The sequence below is a fragment of the Labrus mixtus genome, chromosome 1 (assembly GCF_963584025.1).
Source record: "Labrus mixtus chromosome 1, fLabMix1.1, whole genome shotgun sequence".
Lineage (NCBI taxonomy): Eukaryota > Metazoa > Chordata > Actinopteri > Labriformes > Labridae > Labrus > Labrus mixtus.
The window spans coordinates 13,213,508-13,236,153 of record NC_083612.1 but is presented as its reverse complement, the minus strand read 5'-3'; the positions used below and the strand labels follow the sequence as shown (position 1 = coordinate 13,236,153).

The window sequence follows — 22,646 nt, the reverse complement described above, 5'->3', positions numbered from 1 at the left end:
TTAAAGCATCCTTGTGCATTCCGTTAAAACTCTTAGAATAATAATAAAAAACAAGCATACAAATAAAACAGTAGCCTACTTAAAAATGATAATAATACAAAAAATAAGATATAAAATAATACAGTTTCAGAGCAGATATATGGACTTCATGGCTATTGGTTCTTTTCTCCCTGGGGATGCTGCTGGATCTTTATGTCAAATTCAGTGATTCGTTCTTCAGATGAATTAAAAGATGCAGATTGAGCACGGAGATTGAATGGATATTTTCCCTCGTAAAATGTACACAACAGGTCTGAGTGTTATCCTGTGCGTTCATGCTCGATTAGTGAGACACACTGCTGCTTCAGGCAGAGACTGAATGCTGCAACAAATCTCATCTCTGACCTGTCCAACAGCAGCTATTCATTAAGAGGAGGGGTTATTTAATAGGTCTAGCCCACCACCCTCCGGACAACCACACACGCGCGCGCACACACACACACACACACACACACACACACGCACGCACGCACGCACGCACGCACACTCTTATCATTCCCGCATCCCGTCAGGTTCAGAGATGATCTGAGGAGTCCCTCTGCTCTCTGCTCTCACTCCTCGCTCGGAAGACAAACCTGAAACATGGAGTTGCCCAAATTTCTGCTGTTTCTCGCAGTGAGCGCCTTAACAATAAAAGGTAGGCTATGCAACGAGCATCCATACTTATCCCACAAGTCCCACTACTATATCGTCTTCTTCTTTTTTTATTCATAGCATTGCAATTTGTGTTTGTTTTTTTGCGTGTCGTCTGTATATTGCTCTGCTCTCCTCTCGGTTGTTAAACAGCTGGAAATAAATAGGCTACCTGTTGTACCAAACACCGAAACAAGCATATCGATTGAATGTTATTTTTCTGTAAGTGGTGCATGTTTAAAGTTAATAGACCAGCTTGCTTTTTTTTTACTATGAACCCTTAGAAAGTTTAGCACCTGAGACGAGTAATTTGAGAGTGAGTCACTAACTCTCCTTTTCACTCTCCCTGGCACCGTCCAGTTGGACTAAGGTTCAAAAACAGACCCCACCCAACCCCAATGTTTTCTCAGAGGGCACAAAAGGCTGACTGATGTTGGCTAACACAGGGTAATAGTGAATAACAAGATTTGCATTTCAATAAGAGGTCACTGCTGCAGCTGTCAGAGCATCTTGGCTTTGTGCTTAATCTTTTATCTAACTTGAAAGCTGTTTTAGGTTTGCAGGTAATAAAATAAAAAAATGTCCACCTAGAAGGATTATTATTTATATAGTTTTATCATGTGGACTATATGCAATGTGTGATGTTTGAGCTAGGTCTGTATTTGTGTTTGTGCATGTGTGTGTTCGGTGTGTGTGTGTGTGTGTGTGAGGTTTGAACTGTACTGGATTTCTTTTTAAGACAGAGTAACACTGATCTTGTTGTGTCTTTCACACATGTGCTGCAACACCAGTGTTTCCCCTAGGTTTAGGGGGGAGGGGGGGCAACATGCCGACACAAACACTTGAAGGAATCGTGGTGCTCATGGGTTACTTTTAATGACAGCTGTCCTTTTCTATCGGAAAGGTATCTTTAAATGACTTCTTTCCCTGATTTCCGACGCTGTCCATCCTGTCCCTACAATAAAGGCATAAAAAGCCCAAAAATAAATCTTAAAAAAAAAAAAGGGGGGGGGGGGGGGTGTTGGGGATGGGGGGCGCCCCCCTAGTATAATGGTAGGGGAAACACTGAACACTATGTTTCAGTTGCAATGTATGGACTCCAAACATTCAGCATATATACTCTTTTCTATTGAGAATTTATGCGTCACAAGTTATGTCACAGTTGAGAACAATTGGTAAAACAACTTAGGGAACGCCGTTCTTGAGAGTGAAGATGAGCTTTGTCTCATCTATTTTACTCAGACTGCTCTGAATATTTTAATTCAATGGTTATCTGTGACTATTATAAGATGATATCATTCAACAAGGTGTTCAAGAAACAACGTTTTTTTTTTTTTACTGTTAAAGTAGTTCTGCACGTACTGTATGCATTGAAGTTAGCTATCTTCTATCTTCTAACTGTGCTGTTGTCCTTTTAACATTCAGCCCCCAACCCCCCCTCCCCTCAAAAGGCTTCTGTCTTTTGCCAGGCCGCCGTTGTAAACAAGAATCTGTTCTTAATGACCTGCCTGGTTAAATAAAGGTAAAATAAAATAAAAATAAAAGCTATCCATCAACTTGGTGTGCAAACATGTGCGTTTAAGTATGCCCCTAGATTAAGTTTTGCAGACATGTGTATTTCGTTGTCTGCATGCAAGCTCTGTTTTGCAAGCTCAGACACAAGCACTTCCTTGATCCAGTGGTAACAGAGTTCAAAAATAAATTCTACAGCTGTCGGGCACTCAAGCATCAGCACAACATTGGAAAGGAACTAGATCATGTTTGCGTTATATTAAATATAAAGACACTTCAAAATCAATGGAGAAGTAAATTTGTGAACTTGACATCAGTAACCATCAGTGTGACCCGGTCACCGGAGACACACTCCAGAAGAGTATGTAGAGTAAATTCATTTGGTTACCATGGGAACACAGATGAGAGGTGAGAGCCTTTGTCTGAATGCATGGACTCGCAAAACTTTCAAGACATGCAAAACAGACTCACAGGCAGAGGATAAAATGTTCATGACAATTAGATTCAATCTTACAGATACCAATATCAATACAAAAGTGCTGTATTAGAATGACTGATTGCTGTACTATTGATTCAGAAATGTATTTTCAAATTTGCACAAATACAATAACACATTATAAAACTGTTTTCAATTGCAGCTTTTTGAATGATGTAGAAATACTGATGCTGGCTCTTCAGTCCACACCCTACAGGCATAATTCCTTGAGTAATGAAAATAATATCAGATGGAGAGAAATCATGTTAGTGTGTGTGTGTGTGTTCACACATGTACAATTAAATGTCCTAGCACATGTCTTGGGCACTTAGAGCAGTTGTCCATCACTCTGACATCACAGTAATAAGGCTGTTCACTCCTCATGTGGTCTGATGGCCTGTAATGCACTGGGATGTATTACAGAAACATCTCTGGAGAATATCACTTATTGATGTAACATTGCTGCTGGGCTGCTCGTAGTGAAATTTGATTATGGTGGGATTGGGAGGGGGATTCAGCAACGGACAAAGACGAGCTTTGAACCGATCTTTTAGTCGTGCTTATGAAAGAACCGGATGTGGCGGAAAGTGGAAGAATGTAGAGATGTCTAGAGACAACGAGCCCTGTGCCAAATCATTGGGATAATGTGCTTCTCATAGGTGGTTTAGTATAGTTGGGCTACGGCCATCAGTAAAGTGAACAAGTGCTGCCAAAAGCTCTTTATAACTCACAGGGGGAGACAAGAGCGTGTTAAAATGAGAGGCAGGTCTGATTTGAGATTGCACAGTGAGATGAATGAAGTCCAGCTTTTGTTTTTGGATGATTGCAATGTACGAGCAGCAAGTGGTTCACTTCCACACACTGTGTCAGAAGAGTCTGCTTTGGCTGAAGGACTCTAATGCTTTAAACAAGAAAAAAAGACACTGCCAAACATTAATTGAAATGCAAATGTTAAAAGTAAAAAGGTGTTAGTACAGGCAAATTTAGAAGCCCACATGGTTTAGTTTAGAGATGCATCTGCAGCTCTCCGTGTCTGACAGGGCCTCAGACAGGAGAGTTGAGTTACACATTAGAGGGTGTAAGGTCTAATTGAAGGGGTTCTGGATACCTTCGAACTGAGCAACACAGCAGAGTAGGAAAAACACAAGATTGTGAACTTGTTAGAAAGTGTAATAATGATCCAAATGGTCAGGAAGAGATTGGATGATGTTAGACATAAGAGAATGAGTAATGTAGCTTCTTTGACCTTAAGTTAATGTCCAGTTCCAAGCAATGTGATAATTTCCCCCATTTAGAGCCACATAGGTTTAATGGCTCTAGAAAGTGCTTAGCCTGTCAGTTGGTCCACCACCTTTTCCAAATGGGAATATCTCAGCAACTATTGGAACAATTGCTGCAGAATTTCTACAGACATTTTTGTGTTCACTCGGTTGCAAAATTGGGGCTATCTCCCTGTGGCATTGAGTTTTCTCTAATGCCACAAGGAAAGCAACATTGCTCGTATTTGCTGAAAAGATGGGATATATCCAAGATCCTTCAAGGATGAATTCTTTATATAATACCACCATGCGCTCAGTAACCGTCCCTCAGATGAATTTTACCAGTTGGAACCATATTTTTTCCAATTACTGTATTACAAGACCACTCCAAAAGTGGAGGGTAAGATGGTGACACTGGCACGTTAACATTTAGCTAAAGCACCACTGTGTCCATGGTTAATACAGCCTCAAAGAGTTGGTGGCAGAGCTGCAGATTCTAAGTTTATTTATGATAGAAACAGCTTTGGCTTTAACTACTCATTACTGAGGTGTTTCTGAACCAAGCCGTACTCTACCAGAGGTTACTTAAATTAATTCAATTCAATTAGTTCAATCATCATTACTGTGTGTCAGTTGTGTAGTATCACTGCTCACACATTGTTCTTAACTTTGTGTAATCTTAACAACTCTTAATGGACAAACAAACACAATCAGATATATAAGACATTCACTGAGCTGAGGGCAGTCTCAGACAGAAAGTCATTATATTCAGTCTATGTTTAAAAAGGTTTAATTGTGCAGAAAGATAACTGTGCAGATGGGACTTTGGTAATGACGTTGAAAATGAATTGGCAAAAGATGTAACCAACACTGTGTTCTCATTTTTCTCTGGAGTTCGTATCAAAGGGTATTTACTGTCCAAGTTTTCTCTTCTGCAGACTCTTTTCAAGGACCAAACCAGCAAAGACTGTACAATAACCTGATGCAGCAGTACAACCCGCTCGTGAGACCAGTTCAAAATGATTCTCAGACGCTCACTGTGAACTTCGGCCTCACTCTGTTGCAGATCATGGACGTGGTACGTCAATACTGACTTTTTATTAATAACTAGCATAAATTTAAAGTGCACAAGATGGTTGAATGAAAGGTCACTCTTTGTCAGGTGTCATTACGTTTTAATCAATGAATGTAAAGATTGGTTTCTTTTCTCGCTTCACAGCTAAAATCCTTTCAAATCAAATATTCGCTATTTACATTTGGTGTGCGTCTCTGCCTATAATCATAACTAATCTAGTGTTTGCAATATCTGCTCTGCACATTAACATCTGGGTTTGGATGTCTTTTCATCATTTAAAAGGAAAGTAAATGTGATGTGTTTGAGAACCACTGCTGAAGAAAAATAGGTTCTGCTTATTGAAGATCACCGATCTTGCTAACCAATAATATTGACAAATATCACAATTGTCTTACAGGATGAGAAGAACCAAGTTTTGACCACCAACATTTGGCTACAAATGGTAAGAGTCTTTCTCGCACACAGGTATGTGAAAAGATAGAAAGATTTAAGCTGCTCACACTTAAAGACCCCATGAAAGGAACGAGTATGTAAGCGCGTAGGGATGTATTTCCAACTGCATGGGAAGAACCAATCAATCTGAAGGGACCTCAAACAGTAGTCTCCTAAATGTTCATAGATATATATTAGAAATTGTTGAAATGCATCTTGTCTCAAAACACTCTTTGTCTGGATTGAAATATGTCTGTCCAACGGTCTTGTTTTTAATATCTTCTGGTACCCAGTCTTCTTTCTTATTTTCCACAGCAGCCTATATGTCCAGTTTCCCTCCTATCAAATGTTTGAACGTCATGTTTTATCACAGCTGTCCAGTGTGTTACCCTGATTCCCTGCTGCTGCACCGTCAGCAAGCTGTATCAAGGCCGTGTGGTCTGTTTTAAATCACCTTATAGATACTCAGCAGCATCCACATTAAATCTCTCCCACCCCATATCAAGTGAAATCGACTCAACTGAAAATAGAGCAGAGAGCTTCAGAAGTATCTACTGTCTCTTGTGTGTGAAACAGGTTTAAATGTCCAAAAATGTGATCATCTCCCAAAGCTACTTTTAGACATTAAAGATTGTTCTATAAGATTACACTTGGACTCATGAGTGGTTGTTTAAAGATGTTGAAGTTATGAAGTTATAAATGCACTGACTGCCACAGGTCCGGTTCTTGAACAAAACGACTTGGGGTGAATCTGAGAATTAAGGGGTTTCAGCTACAGGGACAGGCAGCAGCAATGAAAGATAGCGTAGGTGTTATGGATCCTGCATGTGGTCTTCAGTGAACAGACAGGTCTTGGCTCCTGCCATGACTATCAGATTATGGATGTAATTAACAGAACCTGTGTCACTGTTGTCATTCGAAAGCCTTGATTACTTATTGTCAAAAAATAAAATAAAATAAAAACTATTGTTATTTTTGCTTCCTTTCAATTGAGGGTGCAGACATTTAAACTGAGTGTGCAATCAACCTTCTGCACCCTCGTAGAACCGGGCATGGACCACCATATCCTTTTGGGTTTTAACCAATACGCGCCTGTAGCTGTGTTCCACTGCATTATAAAAAGCTTTGAGTAACATGAAATCATCATCATCATTTTTTCATTTGGTTTTCTATTGTTGGACTCCATCTGATTTGCATACAAGTAAAGGAGAGACCCAGATGATGCAGTGGCCTTTCTCCTGCATTTTCTGCTGCAGCATCTGGAGACCCCCGAGAAACCATGACAGGGGTCTTTGTATTAATCTTAGCTTTGACTTTGACTTTACACAAACAAGTGTTAAAGGTTTAAGGTAATCAAAAAAAAAACAAAGCACCGCCAAACATTCATCACCACTTATCCATGGGATCCATAGCTTCTTTACAGTTCACTCCACAGAGGAGCTAACTCAGTCCATTTAATTTTTGCATCCTCTAAACAACAGGCAAAGTCATCCACCACAACCTTCTTCAGGTACACAGGTAGGTAGCAGGGCATCATCAATAAAAACGCAGACTCTATCTCTCTGCCAACACCCCATTCCTCTTTTAAGCATGTTGTGTTAGGATCATTTCATAACACAACTCCTGTGGAACTAATCAAGCATAGCTCTCAACTCATAATTTTCAGTATGTTTCATGGCTACAGGAGTTGGGCTTTGATAGCTGGTTCTACTGGACGACAATGTCACTTCGTTATTCCATCAAATATTTCTAGACTGAAGAAACTCAACATCTGAAGATCGATTGTAATTAAACTTTATTCAACTATTTATGGTTAGGAGGAAGGAATTTTAATATTGCTGAAGTCCTCTGACTTTCTTGTTGAGCCACAACCAGGCTTTTTTTTTTCCAAAGCAAAATGTCACACTCATGGTGTGATAACCATGACATTTCCTAAAAACATGTTTTTTTCCCTTCACTGTGATTTCTAATACCTTTGATGAGCGTGTGACTTTTATTTTTCGATTTCCAAGTGCCTGCAGAATTATTAGCATTCCCAACATGCCTCAGCTGTATTGCCTTTCTTCTGCACTAATTAGCAAATGTTAGAATGCTATCTTTATCTAAAATGTTGAACATAGTGAACGTAGCTGCTTCATATTATCATAGAGCTGCTAATGTGGCTGTAGACTCTTAGTCCTTCACTGGTGACACACTGCATAATATCTTCAGATAAACAGTGATGTTACCTTTTGGGTTTGAGAACAAGAACAAACAAGGGTCCTGAAATGTGCAGCCTGGTATGATTGACTTTATAGTTGTCAATGTGGGAATTTGAAGGTATTTAAATATATTTTATTTATGGGGCGGTTTAACATGGTTCCAGTAAAGAGCATAAAAAGGGTGTGCTGCACTGAAAGTTTATAGTTTGGCTTTTTTTCCATAATTTTCATTTCTACTTATTTTCAATAATTTGGGTTAGGGTTATTTATTGTATTTATATATACAGTGATGTTAAATATACAGTGTCCATTAGCATCTAGTATCCACATCAGACCCCAGATATGAAGATACAATAATTTATACTTGGCAAATAATACACACAAAACCGTTATTGATTCCACATGGAGGGAATATATTATAGCAACAGTGATTTTAAAACACAATAAGCTAAAAAATATTACAGCTCTGGTTTGCTTTTAGCCTGCACCTAACCTTGGCTGTGTTTTCTTTTTTAATATCTGGGATTCATTTTGTTTCAGTTGGTTGTGTTTCGAGTTTACCGTCATTTATAGAGAGCAGATTTTTCTAAAACTCGGAGCTGCAAATGCATCCTTTTTCGAAGCTGTATTCTTTATCCTGTCTGAATTGGAAAGCAAGGATGTTCCTTGGATACATATTTATTTTCCCTCCCCAGATGCCTCTGAATCCTGGCACACAGTTTGAACTCTGTTCTTGTTGCGTGGCATTGCATGATGTTACCTACAGCTGTTGTCACATACTTTTATTTGATCCATTATAGAAACCATAACTGACACTACAAACATAGAGCAGTGTTAAATCCCAGTTTGAGCTTTCAAATGAAGGTTTCAGAGTACAAACCCAGAGCCCCATAAGGTTTAAAGGATACATTCAAGGTAATCTGTGAAACATAACTCGTACATTATGTTCAAAAATAAAAAAAAGATTTACTGTATGTATCCAAGGAACATCCTACTTGACAATTCAGACATACCAAAGAAGACAGCCCTGTTTTGACCACAGATGTAAATTAGCTTTATACCTTACTTTGGCCCAACAGTTAATAATTTATCCTTTATTAATCCTGCGAGGGGAAATTCAGTTTTTACACTCTGTTTAATGAACATGTTACACAAACATAGGCTGAAATACACACACATGCACAAACAGGATCCTATGGACATGCATTAATGGAGAGGTCTCAGAGTGAGGGGGCTGCCCACAGCGAACGCTCCAGAGCAGTTTTGGGGTTCAGTGCCTTGCTCAGCGGCACCTCGGCAGTGCTCAGGAAGTGGACTGGCACCTCTCCAGCTACCAGACCAATTTCCGGACTTGGTCCGTGCCGTCCCTCCCTACAGACTGAGCTACTGCATGGCCCCTGTCAAATAAACCAATAAACTAAACTGTCTGTATTCCACAGGAATGGAACGATAATTACCTGCAGTGGGATCCAGCAGACTATCCAGGTGTGAACAATGTGAGGTTTCCCGACGATCGCATTTGGAAGCCAGACATTCTGCTGTACAACAGGTAGGTATTGTGAGGACATATCTGCTGCACTGGAATTGGATATGCATGGTGCCACACTCAGCATTTGTACAGTGTCAACATTAGGGGGGATGTTGGGGGGGATGAGGCATTGTTGGATTTTTGTGTTGCAGAGAGAGAGAAAAAAACTAATATTGTTGCAAAGGACACTTACATAGTGGTGATATGTCTTGTGAAGACTTGAATTGATTGAGGTGTGATTAAGAAAACATTGAGCTTCTTGATAGAATCACACCAACACAAAGAGATTCAATGTGAAGTTGCATGTTCAATTACATTAAGGGTACCAGTAAGATTAGATAAATAATTTCACCTTTGGTACAGAAGATGTTTACAAGTAAGACAGTGTACAGAAAGCTTTTAAAAAATACTGTTTGTATTTAGTAAATAAATGAGGTGTGAATTAATAGATGACTAGCTGAATTAAACAATAATATTAGGACATTGGATATTTAAATTAAACATTCCCATGTAGCACCTTTGATTTTAAAAGACTGCTTCACTTGAAAGACAACTTACCCGTATTATTAATTTTTTGTAGACCCCTCATTTCAGTAACATCTGACACTGAAATATTATGATGTTTTCATCTTATTTCTGACAGCAGTGCTTCAAGCTCTGCAGGTGAAGGTCTTTTAGCACTAGGGTGACGTTTTGATGGGAGACACCCACCACAAATTACAGATAAACACATAACCTTGGATAATTCAATTTTATTCAATTTGTGTAGCACATTTCATACAAATGTAACCCCGATGTGCTTTACAGAACATTAAAAACAAGCCCTTTTTTTTTTTTTTTTTTTTTTACAAATCTGCTTATGATATCTCACAGAAGCACAGCTACTCATAAGCATGTAAGCATGTGCCAGGTTGAAACAAGTAACTTTGACTGAAAACTGAAAACTTTGCTGAATCTGATCAAACCTGAAGCTGCAAAGGAAAAGAAGCTAAAGATGAGAAAATGTTATTGCCATGAGGAATAATGTATCAAGTTTACATTAATGTCATTCTTGGTTTGTTGGGAAAACTTAAGAGTTTTTGTGTTTACACCACAAAATGCTGAAACGGAGACAAAGACAGGTTTCAGGGTGTTCAATGTAAACTTTAGTTCATTAAAAAAGGCTGAAGGCAGGCTGGCATTGAAAGAGAAGTTTTAGACCAGCTTTATCAGAAGATACTCTCAGGCTGGGATGTCACACTGAAGCACCGGTGGGTAGTGAGGCACTCAGTTAGTCTGCACACAAAAACACTCAAGTCAGTCCACAATTCAAAAGACTCGAACAAAATCACTGCAAAACTTGCAGTCAAAAATGTACTCGAAACGAGAAATGAGCCACTGAGTACTGACTGCAACGGGATAATCTGGCACAGGAGTGGCGTCTTGACCAGGCTTTTACGGCAGGAGTGATTACATGTAGAGCGCCAGGTGCTCCTTAGAGAAACCCAGCTCAGCCAGCCACGCTCTCCCTCCGCTGCAAAACAAACACACCAAGCAACAGAGAAACAGAAAGAGAAGCGCAAAGGGCACCAAATGCAAAACTAAGCACCAAAACAAATATCACCATGACATTAAAGCTGCCTTATTTCTTTCCCCCAAACAAAATGAATAGAATCGAGAATACATTTATTTTAGAGTGAATCCTACAGAATAAAAAACATATATTCAGGTGGCTGCATGTCAGAGTATTCTGGTAAATGCAGGGTTCTACTTCTATACGGTCTGCAAAGCATCATCCCACATGTCGTCACAAGATGTGTCAGGCTATCCTGAAGGGAGGTAAAGACTCGCAATCAGAATATGAAAGAAAAGCAAACTCCCTATTCTGCAAAACAAACAGAAACCTCGTTCATTTTAGAACAACCAAATAGTTTACATATCTCATTTTATTTTCTATCCAAACTGTTTGTCTTTTATGTATTTGTTAAATTACAAAAAAAAAAAAAAAAATCAGAAATGCTTCTATGAATTATAAGATACTGCACTGATGGGACTAGAATAAGTGACCTGGTTTTCAGACAGGGACATTAGCATTCAGAGTTAGCTGTGCAGTTTAAGTATATGCAGGGGGAAAGCATTGTACTCCATTTGTCTTTGTCCCTCTGAGTAAAGCCTACATTTGAGACTCTTTGAAATAAACGCTGCTGCAATATGAGGTTTCTTTTTCTTCACTTTTTCAAGGCAACTCTTAAACTTAAACTCAACCATGCTTTAGTCTCTGTGGAGTTCATTTAGAGAGAGTGCATTGTGGGTAACGGGGGAGATTCAGGGTAACCACTGAATAACCATCTCTGGGGACTTGTTGCATCAGTTGTGGCTCCTCTTTTGAGTGTACCTGCTGCTGCTGCTGGTGCAATAATGAGATGGAAACATATTTGTGTTTCCCCAACACATCTATTCCACTTGTTTATGTTGCGTCCCAAAAAATTGACCGGGGTTTCAGCAAAGGTTGTTTCGATATCAATGTGTAAAATGGTTTTGCATGTAAATACTGATGCAGCTGAATTTTGTCCACAGTGCAGACGAAAGATTCGATGCTACTGTGAGCACAAACATTTTGGTGAACAATTCAGGCGGCTGTTCCTACATCCCACCAGGTAAGAGTCGTTTATCTCAGTGAGATCTCACACATCAGGATCAGACTAAACCATATTTACTTCTCAGAAATGTAAGATGCTGGAACAATGCTCCCTTCTTCTGCTTTTGTTTTACACAGTCAGATCTAAATAGTCTCATATGCTGCTTTAGTTTGGAAGCTCTGACGTGAACAGTGATGCAAAGCCTTTCCTCTATGAAATCATATAAACGAGTTGTTCTTTAACAATCCATACAACAAGATCTAACAACACTCCAACACTCTCTTATCTCATTGTCCTCTGTGTAGTTGTACCAGTCATTAGTTTGAGCACCAGCCCCAAAATAATGTTTTACATTTACAGTTTACAGCCAAACATTCACTAATGCTACATAAATTAAAAATAAACAAGAGTTTATATGAAAATAACTGGGATGAGGAATCATCATCTTTTTAATTTTTGGAAAAGTATACCCCGTAAGGTTCCATTATAGTACTGCGTAAACATGATAAGCTGTATAAACATTACGCTGATTGTCTTCTAAGGGTTGGTGAGAATACAAACTGCTGCTGCTTAACTATGTTTCATGGGTACTTTGGATTTATTTTGAAAAGCAATTTGCAAACTCTTAAAGGGTTTGAAGTTTTTAAAGTTAACATGGGTGGATTTTCTGTAGCTTAAAATTTGTACTATAATGTGTTTTATTATGGTATTGTTCATTTTACATCTTCACACCTTTACACACATGCGCAAAACTCCTGAAATGTTCCCTGAATGATTTTTTTTAGAGATTTTCTTTTTGGGGCTGTTGGGGCCTTTTTTATTTGAGAGATAGGACAGTGGATAGAGCCGGAAATCAGTGAGAGAGAGAGAGCGAAAGTGGAGAATGACATGTGGGAAAGGACCCACAGGTCGGACTCGAAGCCGGGCCGCACACCTGAAGGACTAAGGCCTCTGTACATGGCGCACACTCTAACCGCCAGTCTATTGGCGCCCCTTCCCTGAAGTTTTCAAACTGCATTTGTGAATACAAATGGCCAAACTCCTCCCAGACCTTTTCCTGTCCGACCCCTAGTCACATTTCCAGACAAAGTTGGGTTGATCCCAGGTGTGAACGCAGCAAGTTATATTTAGGAATATGCACTAGAAGCGAGCCAGCAGGGGTTGTGAAGTTTACATCACACAGTAGTGAGGAAGCGACAGAGTCCAGCGCTGACACTTTTTTAACCTTTACATCAATGATACGTGTAACTGGACGCCCTCACAGTATGAACATTTTGGTATGAATTCTTTTGGGAATTTTTTTGGTTGTGTGAACAGGCTAAAGAAATAGCTTAGCTTAGCTTAGCTTACCTTAGTTTAGCTAAGAAGCTTTACATTTTAATACATGCAGGTTATGCTACACATTCAGGTCAACTGGGGCTAGCTTACCCCCTTGTTTTGAGTCTTGAAGCTAAGCTAGGCTAACCTACTGATTGCTGCCATTTCATTTTTATCCAACATACTTTTCACTAATACAGTAATATTTATCTTCTCATTTAACTCTTGAAAAAAGAGTCAATGAGTGTATTTCCCGCTAATGTTAAACTGTTGCATCAATCTCTTTGTTTTTTAAAACGGTTCATTCCCATTAACAATAATAAACACATGGATCCATCACTGTCACACTCTGTTAACTTCACAAAGTGATGCACTTTTCCTGATCAAACCCCTACTGACCCGCTGCTGCTGCTGCCGGACTGGGTGGTCTGAAAAGTCTTTGACACTTAGTGTAAAACCTTCAACCCATTTGTACCCACACACACACACACGCACTCACACATGCACAAAGGGAGGGTTAGGGCTTCCTGCTCCAGCTGGTGATTACTGCTCTCTCTGGCAGGCTCTTCTCCCCCCACACCATGCTGAAGTGCTGGCCCCAGCTTCTTAATCAATACTGGTGTAAATAGCTGCATCATTGAATTTCTTCTGGATTGATTGCCTCTGTCACAAAGAAATTGCCTCTCAACTTTGTTCTAAATGATCCCTCATTAAATGCCATATTGTCGCCAACTCGTCCTTCTTTGCTGGAATTCAACATAATTCCATGAAATGAGACAAACTTTGTGCATGTATGACCTATAGATGGCTGTTTCTAATCCTCTACATTTTCCAGAGAGCTTGTCAGGGAGCAACTCAGGGTCATTGCAGTAAATAAGATTCACTCTGTTTGTCTGCTTCCATCTCTCTTCATCCCCCGCTGAGGTTTATCATCTTCATGGCTCCGAGAGAGAGGACAGACCTTGTTTACTGCCGACGTCTCATATCTTTCTTAAATATGTATGGAAATTAGCTCAGTCCTTGCCTCTGAAGGATTACTGACCACTTTCATCTCATTGTCATATTGGATTTTTTACGCTCCTTACGATGGATGGCACCATCACTGGCACATATCTCTTCAGAGAAAAACCTCTCCTTTTGGCCTTTCAGGCTGTCAGGTGCTGTCATTTCTCTATCTCAGCCTCCCGCTGCCTCTTTTATTCCACAATAATTGCATATGCTCTCTATCCGAGCTCAAAATATCAACCCATCTGTCTCTTCTATGTTCTTCTACAGGTGAGGTACAGCAGGTCTCTTAGTATTCTGTCTTCATATTTTCATGTTTCAAGGGATCTTCAAGAGCACCTGCTACATCGACGTGCGCTGGTTTCCCTTTGATGAGCAGAGATGCGACCTGAAGTTTGGCTCCTGGACGTACGGGGGCTACTCTCTGGACTTAAAGATGATAGAGGCTGATATTAGCAACTACGTCTCTAACGGAGAGTGGGATCTTGTCGGTAAGAGGGAAAGGTTTTTTTTAAACATGCAACAGTTAGTTCTAAGTAATCTGATTGGACAAGAGGCTTTAGATACGTGCTGAGATAGAGGTGATTGGTTGATTTGGTATTGTATTATTTGTTATTGTATGCTTTGGCAATATATTTACACATTCATGCCAATAAAGCTAATTGAATTGACTGATAGAGGACAACTGCACTGAGACATTAAACAAAATGTTTCACTCTGCATCTCTCATTATAGCAGTTTGTCTTCATTAATCCATCTGATTCTTCAGTCATTCAACATTATTTTTTCACTGGTTACATGATAAATTAAACAATGAGAAATAATGCAGGCGGTACAAAACAAAAGGCGTTTTCGGACCGAAATAAACTTTTTCAGAGCTCTTGGAATTTATGGAACCATCCCCCTTTTTTAGTGATTCTGCACCGCAGGTACTCAGAACTATTTTAGTGCCTAGAACCTTAGAGGTACCTTTTTAGTTCCTGCTTCAGAGTAGGTACTCTCCCATCACCATGGCAGTGCGAATCTGAATGGTGTGTAGTTCTCAGGGAAGTCCCGAGTGGATAGTTCCTCTTCAAAAAGTCCCCAGAACTATTTGGTTTGAAAACACCTAAAGCAGTTTGTCTGTGGTAACCATGGACACAAACAAAGTAGTAGAAGTGCCGGAGTATGTTTGGGTTGCTTGGCAACAGCTCCATTTCAGTTAAGTTATGGAACTAGTGAAACAAGAAATATCACACTCCAGTTTGAGATTTGTACTAATCAGCCCTGCTGTGATTATCTGTGACAGTAGGCCGATTCACTCCGTCTTGTGTGATATTACTAAAGTACAAGACGATTGGACTTTTCACTGTGTGGATCACTCCGCCTCAGGTGTTCTGAACAACGATTAATGTCACAGCAAAACTAATGTTACACCAGAATCAGAGATGCCATCGAAGTGACTAATTTACTGTGTGCGTGTAACAAATGTACTTATAGATAAATGTTAATGATGATAAAAAGAGGCTGGTCTGCTAAAACATGCCAACACACACAAAGCATACAGCAATAGTCAGTGGTCCAGTCCCAGCTGATTTATAGAACTAGTGGTGTTGGTGGAGCAAATAAATGTACAAATGAACAAACAAAAAAAATATAAATCTTTGGCCAATAATTTCTGATCACCTTTCTGATATATGCTGCTTGTGTTACTGTGTAAAGTAATATCACACTCTGGGCTTTATTACAGCTGTGATATGTTCAGAGCTCTGCCTGCAGCGTCATGACTGAATCACAGCTGTGCTGATATTCAAAATACAGCCTGACCTCGAGTGTGACACTGGTTTAAAGAATCACTAATGTGTTTGTTGCTCTTTTCCAGCAGTATGACCGTTCACAATAAGTTTCCCTTTAATTTACTCAACCAGGCTCCATTTTTTTCTGCCCAACAGGAGTTCCAGGAAAGAAGAACGAGCGTACGTACGAGTGCTGCGAGGAGCCGTACCCTGACGTCACCTTCACCGTGGTCATGAGGAGGCGAACTCTCTACTACGGCCTCAACCTGCTGATCCCCTGCGTCCTGATCTCCACTCTGGCCCTGCTCGTCTTCCTCCTGCCCGCTGACTCTGGAGAGAAGATCTCATTGGGTTAAGATCAAACACACATACCACACACATGTACAAGAATATACCAACCCTCCGTATAAAAGCTGCACTGGGATCTTACAGCCGGTTTTAAGCATTTGTCTTACAAATACAGATTAATTTAATGAAATTCAAAAACTGTCTACTAACTTCTACTTAAGCTTATTATGAGAAACCTCACTCTGCACTGTGACAAAACATTACAAATAGCACATAATAGTCATTTTAGGTGGCAAGTAGGATCCTGTTTTTTTTAATATCATTACTGGACAACATCAAACAGCTTTGACCTTTCAAAGAAAAGGATTTAGCACAAAGCCAATAGCTGCTACGGCTGCACCAGTTACCTCATATTCAAATGCAAATCCTGTTATTTACTATAGCTACTTTTACACAGTCAGCCAGCATCATTCAGCCTTTTGTATCTGAAAACATTGGGGATGGCGAGGGTCTGTTAAGTTCTGAACCCGAGTCCAACTGGACAGTGTTGAAAAGGCTCTTAAATAACCTGCCTTTAATTGAACTTGCCATTAGTTTATATTTACAAGTAGTTGTAACTATGGTGATATTGCCTACTAGTGAAGAATTAAATCATTTTAAAGATGGATTAAACGTTACCAAAAGTCAATGTTTGGAACGACAGGTAATTAAATCGATCAGGTAACTCAGTCCAGAGTGGAGCAGGGAACTAACACATGAAGCTCAACAGATAAGATGCTGAGGTAAAACATGTTGTAAAGAGTAGACGTCACGTGCACGGAGATTGTAACGGTCGCATGCATACACTCTATGCACCGAGCAGCAGTAACAGTATATCAACGTCTCTCCCCGCTGCTGTTGGCTCGAGGTGAATTCTCCGGGTAATTTCAGGAGTTTTTCAGGAGTTCTCTGCAAGTTTGAAAGCCCTAATAGATTCAGGATGCCCGTTTAGCTGTTTGTAGCGTAGGTTTGTGAAACCACGGACTGGAAATAAAGAACTCACTTTACTTTCCCCCTCGTATGTCTGCACTGGGGCTAGAAAAACAAAAGATGTTTGCAGCTGCATTGAGCTGTGCCCCAGAGGCAAACACAACTTAAGCAACAACTGCAGCTGTTTTTCACATGATATTCTTAACTCTGAGAGTTGGAGATCAGCTTGAATAAAATAACCCTTTTCCCACCAAAGTATCTGGGTAGTGTAATGCATTGCTGATTGATTTTTGGAAGCATTTGATCACAGAACATGTCATTGGTAGGAGTTCTATTTTCTACCAAATTGTCTAGTGATGCTTCTGAAGTTCTTCAGCCTTGACATTTTTTCTTTTAACACTTAATAACTAGAAAAACAGATTTATGTAATACTCTCTTTGCAGTAGATATTCACATTTTCTGTCAAAGGGTTTGATTCAAAGGGTTAACTGTCCCCTGACAGTCAGGGGACCTTTGAGACTTACTTCCTCTCTTAGGCTCTTTTATTTTTTCATTCTGTTGGATCTGGATCTAGATCAAAATAAACATTCTGATGGACATCCCAAAATAAAACATACCTATTTTTTCATTCAAGCACACGCACTAGTTCATGAGAATATACCAAAAAGTTCCAAAACACCTCATCTCTCTGAGCTCTGCACTGTAAAGGTCTATTGTTAGATATGTTTACAAGGTTTCTGAGATATTGAACTTAGTAACAGACAGACAAACCGAAGTTATAAAACAGACCTTCATGGTGAAGATACAGTCCAGTACAACACAACCACAATGCACAGCCTCAAAACAGTCCCCTTGATGTTGGGTCAACAAGCAAGAGACTAACAGATTGTTACACACATTGTTTTGCATTTTTTCACAGGTTTTAAAAAAACGTTTTTTTTAATCAAATGTATTTAGGAAAAAGTTTTAAAGGAGCGATATGTAAGTCTGACATGTTGCATTTAAAAGGGGGTAGGCTACTGTAGTCCAAATTCAAAACATTGGAGAGAGCTGTCTCCCCCCCCCCCCTCCTCTCTGGAGTTGATGCCCATGCAAGTTGCCATGACGTGGACACAGTAGCTTCAGTGTTTAGCCAGCTCTGCATCGATCTTGAAACGTTTCTGCGTTTTAACCTCTCTCCATTTTTCAAAGCATCTCCAATATTTATCATAATTTTTAAAACGTTTCTGGTCGTGAAGCTTATTAGAAAAATGCAGAGGCTTTCTAGATCAGTAATCAGTTATGTCTGAACCAGATGCTTACCCACCTCCATCAAGGGGTGTCCAAAACGGCTGTATGGGGGTGCCCAAAGACAGTATTACGAAGTGAATTTGGGTTCAGAAACATCTCTCTTTTTATATTGAATCGCCCTGTAAGAGGATTTAAACTTTACATCGTGCTGTGTGGACTGACATCCTGCACATTAGTGACCTGGGGTGCGTCTCTTACTTAACTTTTCCTCTAAACAGCCTGACACATAAATCACACACGCTTTACTTCCTGGTTGCTGTCATTGCATTGGAATGAGAGCTCATGTTAAGGTTATATCATCTGGAAGTCTTCATCTTACTTGATATGTTTTCCAGCTTTGCTTAAAACACAGAGGAGTTACACAATAACATGCTTTAACTCATTAGTTTAAAACCTGACATGAAGACTTTTACAAAAATGACCCGTTCAATCGTTTCCAGATGTGGACACTTGGTTTTTTTTAAGTGACAGATGTTCTTTAAAAACATTTACTTGGTTTTGCTCTTTGACACATTTTTTTTATCACCATAATAACCCTGCATGCAGATATATGTGACAATGGACTATATTTTTTAACAGGCTTACTTTAGTGGCCTTCTGCTACTTTAACTTTGTGATCTATAGACGACGTCCATATATCTTTTATATCTATTTATAGTACCGTTGAAAGAGTAAAGCAGATAACTAACATGATCATAATCAAAAGAAATCTTTTATCACCCCAGTGGTTTTTCCACCACTCCATCCTCTACTGTTCTTCAGTTTTTCATCATGATTTTATATCCTGGCCCATTAGCCTCGTGGGTAATGAGTCAGTCTTTGATTAACAATGCATTCTTATTAATCCACTTCCTCCGTGGCCCTGTGAAGTAATCTGATAACCAGCTCTGAGTGTCTGACTTTGTCTGACGGAGAAAATGGTTTTATCTTATCACAGTTGTCACAACTGACTCTAATGTTTTAGCCTATTTCATGCATTAATTAAGACAGACTTGGTGTATTTGCGGGCGAGTTATGTAGGTGTGTGTGTGTGTATGTTTGTGTGTGTGTGTGTGTGTGTGTGTGTGTGTGTGTGTGTGTGTGTGTGTGTGTGTGTGTGTGTGTGTGTGTGTTCCCAGATGTGTGCATTCCTCCTCTATTTTTGAGAGTTCATACACAAAGAGCTGTAATAAGAAATACTAAGAAGTTCTGATTTGAATTAGTAGGAGGTTAAGTTGATCTTAATGCTGCCTCTCATAAATGTTTTTGAAGAGTTTTATAGCTCGACTGTTGGTTTAAATTAAATCCCCCGACACAAACCGTGTGTGTACATGTGTGTTCCTGTTTGGCTGTATGCTGGTGCATTTCTTGTTAGAAATTCTGCATATGCAGTCAGCATATCAACCCAGCAGACATTGTTTTATCAGAATGGTGAGCGCTTATTGAGAAATGTGTTTTCATAGCAGCATTTATTCTCAGATTTTATTATAATGAAAATGGTGCTGTCATAAGAATAATTATTAGAAATATTTCATGACATAGCTCACATTAAATGTTGATCTTTACAGTCATATCATCTTCATTTAATCTTCTTTTTTTAATCATTGGTGTATGAAAGAGTTGATTTCATCATTACGATTGTCCGTGGTTCATCTTTTTTATGCACTTGTTTGAACTGTCAGCATGTGGAAATCACAAAGCAAAAACACATTGTCCAATGTGTTATCGACAAGAAATAGCCCAATCCATCTTTTGTATGATTTTACTCTATATTTTAAGGATGGAGAGAGTATTTGACAGCCTCTTTTTTGTCATATGACATCTAGTTTATGAAGACTTGTAGAAAAATGTCCACATCAAAGAACCACGGGGACCATTCATAATGTGTCATTTGCTTTCTTTCTCTCTCGTTCCCAGGCATCACCGTCCTGCTCTCCCTCACCGTCTTCATGCTGCTCGTTGCAGAGATTATGCCTCCCACATCAGACTCGGTGCCTTTGATAGGTCTGTGTTGTCATTTTTCATCAGACGTTTTCCTATATTAGGGTGAAAGGAAGTTTAAGCAGCCTAGCAATATTACAACTTTTTAACTTGGATATTAGAGTCACAATATTTGAAGTTAAAAGGGCTGTGGGTTGGATGTGAGGAGTTTGACTCTCGTTGGCCATGAATTTCCCCTTTTCCTTTTTATTTTATCCTCTGTTTATTCTTCTTGTGCTGTAACATGAATTTGTTTCTTTTATCCTTTCTTGATAAGTTTTTCTATTTTTCCTTCCCCTAGCTGAGTACTTTGCCATCACCATGGTCATTGTTGGCCTCTCAGTGATTGCTACAGTTATAGTTTTACAATATCACCACCATGACCCCAATGGAGGCAAGATGCCAAAGTGGGTGAGTATCATTTTTACATATTCTCTCTGACTTATGTCTTGACTCTATAATAACTTTCCTTTGGCAATACACTGAGACGGTGTATTATATTGTGGTAACATGAGGACATTTACTTGCTGTTTTAGTTGGTTAAAGTCAATGCTGACTCACTCAAGACTGTTTACCAAGATTAATTTGTATTGCTTCTTTAATGCCATGTGTCTTAACAAGCGTCAACCTCTGGTGTTGAAAAATACACCAATGTGGAAGTACAAGTAACTGCAGTTCTTCTAGTTCTTCTTTTTTACAGCAAACACAAAAACATGTTTACAGCATGTTGCAAAAAAACAGTTTTGGTCTCTATAGCTAATTTCTTTGTTGGTTAAAACTGTATGGGTTGAGTGTTTTTACAACTCATCTGTTCTAACTATATTAAGGTTTAAGAATTATGCATAATAAGGCTGAGTTGACTTATAGGCGAGCATGTTGTAGCTGTTTGCCAGGAAGCTATGGGCCCGCTTTGGGGGCGGACTAGTTTAATAATTAACCTTCTGCAGGGCATTTATTACACTTTTGGCACGTACATGTGTTGACCAAGTGTTTTGCAATTGAAACCTATCAACTAATCAGTTCCTGCTATTACCTCAGAAAATGGTTGAATCAGCTGTTTTTAAAATTGTCACTTTTTGAAAAGACCTGGGGTCAACTTTTAAAAACACTTGTGGCAATCCAAACAAATGACAGTAGACAGATAATGCAGACCTGCCTCTCTTTGAGTGATGTATTCTACATTTGGGTTAGATTGTTTTATGTTTTAGAGTATTATTCAATACTTACTTTGTTCACTTTTCTCATAGACCCGTGTTTTCCTACTGAATTGGTGCGCCTGGTTCCTGCGTATGAAGCGTCCAGGTGAAGGGCGGGTGCGTCCAGCCTGTCACAACAAGGGTCCACGGAGCAGCCTGACCAGCATGGAGCTCAACGCCAGCGCCTCAGCCTCCCAATCCACCAACGGCAACATGCTCTATGTCGGTGTCCGAGGCCTGGAGAGCATTCCCTACTCCACAGCCGCCACCTCGCCTGACTCCGGGGTCCTCTGTGGACGGCTGGTTGCTCGGGCAGGTGAAGAGGAGTTGCTCCTCCCCACAGCTCACGTCTCCTCGTTGGGCAGCCTGGAACCAGAGTTGGCCAAGATCCTGGACGAGGTGCGCTTCATTGCCAAACGCTTCCGTGCCCAGGATGAGGACGAGTCCACGTGCAACGAGTGGAAATTTGCTGCAGCTGTTATCGACAGGCTTTGTCTCATGGCTTTCTCGCTCTTCACTATCCTCTGCACCATCTCAATCCTTATGTCAGCACCCAACTTTGTCGAGGCCATTTCCAAAGATTTTTTCAATTGAAAGAAGTTTAAAAAAAATCTCTCTTAACAAAGTTACATTTGTAAACACATGGGCCAGTAATTTGGAAGGTTTTCAGTCTTCAAGTACGAGACTCATATATTGACACATTTTTTAATCAGGTCAAATTGTATGTGACATCCAATTAAGGTTTGCCTTTTAAAGTTGATGAAATGACCAGCTTTAGTCTGTCATATTGAACAATGTAACTGAACACAAGAGTAAAACGTCTAAATCAATCTGAAGTTTAAAACGACTAATAACTAAAACCTCTTAGTATTCTTTAAGTAGCTTCATTTCCTAATCCATGAAGAATACATATTTGGTTTATTATGTGATATTATGAGTGTATGATCGTTCTTTTTTTCTATATATATTACATATACAAGCATAACATCTGTACTACCTTGTATTGAAATGTATGTGTTGTATCACATGAAAACCCATGTATGGGTTATGTATCCAAACAGTGCAAATCGCTGTC

General features: G+C 39.5%; 1 protein-coding gene across 1 annotated transcript; it reads left to right on the top strand.

Moving 5' to 3' along the window:
* The first annotated feature begins 517 nt into the window (after positions 1–517).
* LOC132958485 (neuronal acetylcholine receptor subunit alpha-7-like) lies at positions 518–22,165 on the top strand. The gene is made up of 10 exons (XM_061031388.1): positions 518–676; positions 4,857–4,996; positions 5,391–5,435; positions 9,066–9,175; positions 11,711–11,790; positions 14,418–14,585; positions 16,026–16,220; positions 20,313–20,399; positions 20,677–20,786; positions 21,623–22,165. The coding sequence occupies exons 1-10, from the start codon at positions 622–624 to the stop codon at positions 22,163–22,165; spliced, it is 1,533 nt and encodes a 510-aa protein (XP_060887371.1). The 5' UTR covers positions 518–621.
* The last annotated feature ends 481 nt before the right edge of the window (positions 22,166–22,646 follow it).

Bases quoted from the DNA above. Each gene is read 5' to 3' on its own strand.
- LOC132958485 (XM_061031388.1), top strand. From the start codon at position 622: ATGGAGTTGCCCAAATTTCTGCTGTTTCTCGCAGTGAGCGCCTTAACA. The intron at 677-4,856 runs GTAGGCTATGCA...TCTCTTCTGCAG, and splicing joins GAGCGCCTTAACAATAAAAG to ACTCTTTTCAAGGACCAAAC. The intron at 20,400-20,676 runs GTCTGTGTTGTC...TCCTTCCCCTAG, and splicing joins AGACTCGGTGCCTTTGATAG to CTGAGTACTTTGCCATCACC.